Raw genomic sequence first — 7,956 nt, forward strand, 5'->3', positions numbered from 1 at the left:
TCAGCAAATTTTCCCCTTCTTTTACCGCTATCCGCGCTATCAGGTGATCTCCACCTTTAATGAAATGGTTCAACTCACCAACTTCTCCGGTGAATTTCTCTAGGTCTGAAACAGCACTCCTCAATTCCTGCGCTGTCCCAGTACGAACCTTGATCCATTCCAAGGTGGTCGCATGCGCTGACGCCAAGGTCGTTGTCGGTAGTGGCGGAAGTCTCTGCCCTTGCGATTCCGCCATTGTTGCTGCCTGAGTATTCCCGGGTACTTTCAGAACCGCTGCTCTCACTATATTATTTTTTTCCATAAAATTTCAGCTTCAGCTAAAGCAAGGAACGTTATGAACGAGAGAAAGAAAAAAAAACAATTCCTTACTGCCTTAGTATTACGCGGTTTGAAGTCCCGGGTTTCGGCACCAGTTATGCTGAGTCAGAACTCAGGAGTCAAAAAAAAGGGAAATAGGGGCACGAAAAGAGACACACAAGCTTCACTAAGACACTGCTTTATTCCTCTCTATAATGCTATATATATACCTTCTGGCTTGTTTACATGGGGAGTTTAGGTATTAAGACTCATAATACCTATGCTCTGTTTATAACTTATATATATATATAATGCAAGAATACAAAATTTCCCTGGCTTTTGTAGTGAAGAACAAAAAACCTCGAATGTATCCTAGATTCCAAGAAATTACTCCAAATTGATTCAATTAAAAAGGGAAAAAAGAAACTTCCGCTGATTGACCCTATCAAAATAATTGAAGATTTAGCTCAATTTTTTTCTGACTAATTAGAGACTCGAAAGCTCTTAGGAAATGGCATGTAATAGAAGTGGGTTGTCTAACTTAATGGAGAAAGTTCTGTAGGAATCCAATCATCCTTTTTAATACCACTGAGATGAATGAGTGGATTCTTGTGATCACTTTAAAAGATGTAAGGCATAGTGGTTATAATAACCATAAGTATTTAACAAAATATATAATCATTAAAAAAAAAAAGAATTTAAAAAAAAAAGGAAATAAATTTTTCTTTTTCATATTTATCCTAAACAACCTAAGCCAAAGTCTCGATGAAAAGAGACATTTGATAAATGATAATGGTTGAAGGTTACTAGTTTAACCCCATCATAGAATTATCTATATCAAGTACAAAGATAAGTCCCGTCCGACATGTTTAGTTCAGTTCTGAAATGGCTGAGCTTAATATAGTACAAGAGCAGGGAAGAAAAAAAGGCAGTTATCTCACCCCAATTTTTGATTACTTTATTGAAAAATAGGTATAATTTACTAGTCTATACTATATATTGATGAATCTGCCAAGTATAGGTAGGGAGAATAAAAGATGGAGGCTGTTTCAAAAACATTAATTTTTCATTCGAATCTCTATATCTTAAAAACTACCAACAACACTAGAAAACCAAAGAGCACATTATTTAAGAAGAGTAAATGTGCTGAAATATTAGCCCTAATAGAGCTATTTACATCCAATAGTTCTCGTGATATAGCTTTTTAAAAAGCAAAATTTCTTTAAAATCTACTGAAAGATTAGTAGTTAAATTTATATTGAGAAATCTATATCTCAGGAACTATGTGACGTACAGATGTTTCTTAGCACTCAAATTAAAGCTAGTTTAATGTACTATAAAACAGTTTATAACCTTTACCTTCGTCATAGAGTAGTTTTCATGATATTTACTAAAATAAATTGATTTATAGTTGTTCGGACTTATCAACAATAAGTTTGATTTATGAAAAACATTATTTCAGAAACCATTGGACGTACAGATGTCTTACAGCGCTCAAATTAAAGCGAGTTAAATTTACTATAAAATAGTTAATATTTGTTATCTTTGTAGGAATAGTAGTTTCTATGATATTTGACAAAATAAACTCATAAAATGTTAATTTCTAGTTGTTCGTTTAAATGTTGGTTTTTGAAAAAATATATCTCTAGATCAATAAGACGCACATATTTCTGCCAACAGTCAAAATAAAAGAAATGTAACTTACTATAAAGTAGTTCATGACACTTATCTTCTTAGGGGTAGTACTTTTTATGATATTCACATATGAATATAAATTTGGCAAATGAAAATTTGTCCGAACAACTATAAATCAATTTTATTTTAAACGAAACGTCGGCACATTAAAATAAGTTAATATACTTATTTGTGTTTCATTGACCGCACCCCCAACCATCTTCTCCTCATTTATCATCCACGGTCAACTATCTCTCATAATTATAAATCAATTTAGTTTAGCAAATTTCATGAAAACTATTGCTCTTACGATAAACATCACAAACTAATTTTTAGCTTTAAACTAGCTTTAATTTGAGTGCTAAAATACATCTGTACATCAAATGGTTTTGGATATATAAATTTTTCAAAATAAATTCACTAACTGCTGATCTTTCAGTACGTACCATACAACATTTTTATAAAATGTTGCTTTTTAAAAAGCTATATCTCGAGAGCTATTTAACGTAAATAACTCTATTAGGGCTCATATTTTAGCAAATTTGCTCTTCTTTAAATGACGTTATCTTAGGTTTTCTTTTGTTGTTCCTACTTTTTAAGATATAGGGCTCCGGATGAAAAATTAAATTTTTTTTATCGCTTTGAAACAGCCGCCATTTTTTATTCCCCCTACCTATACTTGGCAGACTCATCAATTTTGGCTACTAATTATACATAGTTTTCATTAAACCACTGATGATTCATTTGAGATAACTGCCTTTTTTCTCCTCTTGGGCTCTTCTACTAATATTAGAGGTGCTTGGCTAAGAGATAGAGTGTAATGAATAGAGAGATAGGGAAGGCGACAAGGGCGTACCCAGGATCAAAACTGGGGAGGGAGCAAGCCATGGTCGTTCAGGTTGTCACATTTCAGTACGAAAAAGGCGAATGAAACTAAAATTTTAAGAATATTATATATAATTATAGCAGTGCTTTATTAGTTATTACAAATAGTATTTGGTTGAAAAAAAAAATATTTTTGATTAAATTAATGATTTTTATCACTCCTGGGGGAGGGAGGGCAGCTGTCTCCTCCTACCCTCTCTGGGTACGCCCATGGAAGGCGGCTGTTTTAGTCAATGAAAATGAAACTATTTTGAAATTCTTCCGCCAATACAATTTCGATGACACATTTTGGTCTGGACCACTACTTTATTTTACTTCTACAACTGTCTACGATAGAAGTGTGCTAATCGACTCAAGAGGTTTTTTGATACTTCACACATAAGAAATACTCAAATCTTGAAGAGTAAATTTTATCGAGAAAAAATATATACTGTCATTTCAAGTTTCAATTAATCAATCGTTTTCGAAGAAACTTTATAAGCATAAAGACAGTTCAGATTTCTGAGGAAGCCTAAGATTTTGGGAAGAAATTTTTCTAGACGGTTTATAGATGAGCAAAATCCAATTCTATGGTGATAAATCAAAACCTCAAGTAAATCTTACAGTTTTGTTTGTTTTGGTGTGTGTAATTTTTAGCACATTGTGGATGACTTCTACGCTGCTACATGTTTTGGAAAACAATTTTTCCAAACAAGGCTAGGCACAGTGTGGAAAATCTTTTAAATTGATATAGGCAATAGATCAATTAATGATTTAGATTTTTTTTTCAAAAAAATTGTCTCAAAACATCTTTTTTTTAGGACGGCTATATTAAGATAAATGAAAAAATCGTGAATATATTTTCCTAAAGATGGAACACAGCCCCGAACCATTGCTACTTAACTAATGTAAAACTGCAATATTGGTTTAGTAAACAGGAAGTGCTAGAATAAAATATCACCATTTTATTAACCTGGGAAAGGTATCGGTTAGCCGAAACGACGAGTACTCAAAGTTCTGGAACTTTTAAGTTATGTAAATACACACCACAGTTACCCTCCTCTCGGCAGTGCTTTCTACCAACAGTGGCTATGTTCCGAGTGGGGACACATCACCTTACAAGAAAGTAAAGTTATTGAAGTTTCTTTCATAAGTAGTTACTCTCTGATACGAAGCACTACACACTTGCGTAAACATCCAAGACGAAAGACTACCACTAAACATTGAAATAGTTTTATTGATTAACAAGAGGAGTAATGTAGTATCACCGATCAACTTTTTTTGGTGATATTAGGTCGAAAAATATTAGATATGTCTCCTAGGATTCTTGCCAATGTGCCCGATGAGCCGAGGAAAAAAAAAAATTTTAAATAATTTCAGATTTTTTTAATATTATCGTATACCATCATTGCTCTGCATGAATTTATTGGTTATTATATACCAATCGATTTTTTTTGTTCATGTAAACAAAAGATTGTTTATTATATTGAATGAGTTTTAGAGCATAAATAACTACAACCAAAGTCGCTTCCAGTAAATTTGGCAAAAAAAAAATGCTGCTAATGAAAAATCAAGTCAGATTCTTCTTTCAGCGCCTTTTGTAACACTTAAATAAGAACTTTCATATAAGTCACAAATTAGAAATTTTTAGAGTTGATTTTTTTTGTTACCGACTGATAAGGTCCACTTGCTTTAAACAACTCTAAAATCTTTAAATTTTTAAATCTTGGTATGTCATTAAGATTTTTGTCGCCGAAAAATAAGCCATTTCCCCAAAAAGTAAGTTCAAAGACCAGAGAAAAGAAGAACGTGTATATAAAATGTTTTCACTCTCCCAATGCATGATTTATCACATGCTACAAGAAGCGCATTCTGGGTATTTGACTTATAATTATGTTTAGTTTTAGGCTGAAACCAGAGCAACAATACTAGGCCGACTTATGTCAGAACATCTCATGTATTCATGTACTCATGTAACAGCAAATTAGAAAGAGTCAGACCACCATCTGGATTTGGAGTTAAGATTCTAGCAACTTACCCATTGCACCACTCCACTTCGTTAATAGTATCTTAAATAACAAGATGAATAAAAATGTTTGAAATGAACAGTGGAGTTTTTTAAATTAGTAGTTCCATTGGAGATACCATGGTGTTACCATTTACTTACAAACGTTAGTAGTAGCATGTGAAGCTTGAGGATTATAGCTTCATATAAACCGCCTTTGTAGAAGTGAAAATAAGAAAATTATTGGGAACAGTATTTTCAATGCTACATATTTTTTACAGGTGTGGGTTGGGGCCAGAGTGGTCCCGGACAGCCAGCAGCAGGACCACACAGCTCACAACCCCAACCCGGAGGGACAGTTAGGCGGCACAGGATGGGTGCCATTGTTGGCTGGAGAGACTGGCGGAGAAATGACCCAACTGTACTCAATAGCCTTTGGAAGAGCAAAACACCACTAGGTAACAAAGTATCTTTTCTATCATAAAAATTAATTTCAATTATTTACCAAACGTTTCAATAATTTCTTTTTAGTTTAGTTCAAGAACTATAAACTCCGAAAATTTATCATAATACATAGCTCAGCCAATTGATTGAATTTCAGGTAATGCAGAGCTGTACATTGTGTTGGCCTTACTTATTGGGTTGGTCACAGTGGTCATCGGCTGTTGGCTATCCGACAACTGCTGGTCTCCAGAACCAGAACTCCTCACCACACTGGCGTAGCATCATCGCTCGAGGGCTCGTCGAGTCCTGAAGGCCCGCCCAAGGTACCTCCCTATCGTTTACAACTCCGGCGGGACCAGGCAGATATAGTTGTCCTCTTCTCTTCCTCAGCAGAAGTACTCCATTACTAATCACTTCTTCTCCCACACTCCCTTCGATATTGAACTCGATATGACTTGGCATGCATGGATGCTAGTACAGAAAAATGGAAAATGAAATCTCAAAACAGCATTTACTAGAGTTATAACCAAAGAGAACTCATATTTTTATAAAAAATCTGTGGTAGGTATAGAGGAAAATGATATAGTAACATAAATCTTGTCAAACAAAATCATAATAACTAAATTGCAAAACTGAAAGTGATTTCCCAGTTGTGAAAATTGTTAGTTAACATACTAGTTCACTTTCTCTGATTGACGAATTAGGTTCAAAAGAAGTAAATAAAAATAAATACTAATAAGTTGTCTATAGGCACCTCTATTGTTTAGTATTGATTGGTTATCCCAATCTCTAAAAAAATTCTGTTACATCTACTCAGCACACAAATTTAAGAAATCAATTCCAGTTGATTAATTTTGATTTTTTAAAATTAAATATTGCTTTTTGAAACTACATTGTCAGTAGTAGTTTAGAGTTCATTAAATGAATAAATGTAAATAAATACAAAAGTATGAATTTCTCTGCTGTCAATGCAGTTACATCACTGAACAAAGAAAATCAATGAGATATAAATTTTAAAATTGGAAAAGTTGTGTTAAAAATAATCATAGCGTCCCTGGATCTGAATAATGTCAGAATTTCCCATATGAAACAATGAGCTAGAATAAAGACTATTCTGGTAGTACAAAAATGTCCATTTTATCTATAAATAGTTGTTAAAAAACATTTTTCAGAAGATTATGTCCCGTTCTGTCTTCTTAAAAGTTGTGGTGAGGATAGTACCTATTGTTTGCCTTGTTTATAATGACACCAAAAATTGAAACTCTACTTGAAAAATATTTTACAACACATTTTAACCAAATCTTGTTTGTAGGAATTTAAATATAAAATTATTAACTCACCACATTATGCATCTGTAAGTTAATACTATAATGACTATTTTCTAAAATTAGAGTACCATAATCAGTAACATGAGTTAATTTGGAGTGGCATACATTGACTTGGTTTTAACTAATTGATGTGTTAAGACAATACAGAGTACTATCATCCATGTTTTTCAAGAGCAGGAACTGATGGAAAACAGTTAACTATAATTTTATCTCTTAAATCTCATACAGGGAATCTTTTTATTTTTTTAAATAAGATATTTCAATTTGAAATTTTAAACTTTTTTAATATTTCTCAAGAGCTTAATCTTTAGGTCAACCTCTTCTTTGAAAATATATCTATATCTTCAAAAATACAATGTAAATAGGCAGTACTTTACTTTTCGTCCAATTATCTTAATTATGGGATGATTGGCCAGTGAATTTGATTATTTTGAAAATATGTAACAAAATTGACTTGTGTAAGCTATTTTAATATTAAGTATTAACAATCTAGGTAACTGAAAACATCTTCAAAAATAATTTCACATCTATTATAGAACTAACCACAAAATGAAACAAAAAAATGTATACTTTATACTTGTGAAAAACAGATTCAAAATTTAATTAGTATTTATTGTAAATTGTTATAAATGAAATCGACAAAAGTAAAATCTGGAAAATTAAATAATTGAAACAGGGCTTATCTTTGGAATTGTTGAATATTGTTTGTATTTTTAGATGACTATGTTAAAACTAATGTAAGGTATTTGTAGTTGAAAATATCAGATGATTGCTTTGAACCTTCATAGAATAAGTTCCTCCCTAAAAGCAAATAAGAATGTAATAGTCAAACGTCTCTCAACTAAAACCAAAATTTTAAACACAAATTACAAGTTCCTAATATAGGAATAAGAAGGATTTCAGATAAAAGTTACAATTTGTGTTCATGTATAATTTAGGAACCAGAAGAAGGCAGATAGTCTTTAATACCCATTGCTCAATAATTCTGTATAATAGATTTATAATCAATGATTTTTCTATTAGTTAACACGTTAGTTTCTTCTTTATCTTGTAACTTTCTCAAGCTCAAGATCATTAAAATCTTTTTAGTAATACTATAATAATTGTAAATAACATGATTATTTTAAAAATGAGTCTATAACTATGATTAATGACATTCAACTCATATTAAATTTCACAAGCAATTGTCCTGTGAAAAGAAATTAGGATATTGGGGTAGGTGCATGTTCGAGGCAAATGCATTAAGGTATTTTTACGACAAACTCGATTTGTTGGGAGAGGCACCAACTATAGTAATTTGAATTAATTCAAACCTATTCACTTCAAATAACTATATGTTGTAGC

At 32.1% G+C, this 7,956-nt stretch overlaps 1 protein-coding gene across 1 annotated transcript in view; it reads left to right on the forward strand.

The window, feature by feature from the left end:
• Window positions 1-6,947, forward strand: part of LOC106685379 (uncharacterized) — a 445,041-nt gene extending 438,094 nt beyond the window's left edge. The window contains exons 4-5 of the mRNA XM_014428008.2: window positions 5,122-5,298; window positions 5,442-6,947. Coding sequence (XP_014283494.1) covers window positions 5,122-5,298; window positions 5,442-5,563 — 299 coding nt within the window. The 3' untranslated portion in view covers window positions 5,564-6,947. The remainder of the gene's footprint in view (window positions 1-5,121; window positions 5,299-5,441) is intronic.
• Window positions 6,948-7,956: the final 1,009 nt, after the last annotated feature.

The sequence above is a fragment of the Halyomorpha halys genome, unplaced genomic scaffold (assembly GCF_000696795.3).
Source record: "Halyomorpha halys isolate HHAL.00 unplaced genomic scaffold, Hhal_1.1 Scaffold687.1, whole genome shotgun sequence".
Taxonomy (NCBI): Eukaryota; Metazoa; Arthropoda; class Insecta; order Hemiptera; family Pentatomidae; genus Halyomorpha; species Halyomorpha halys.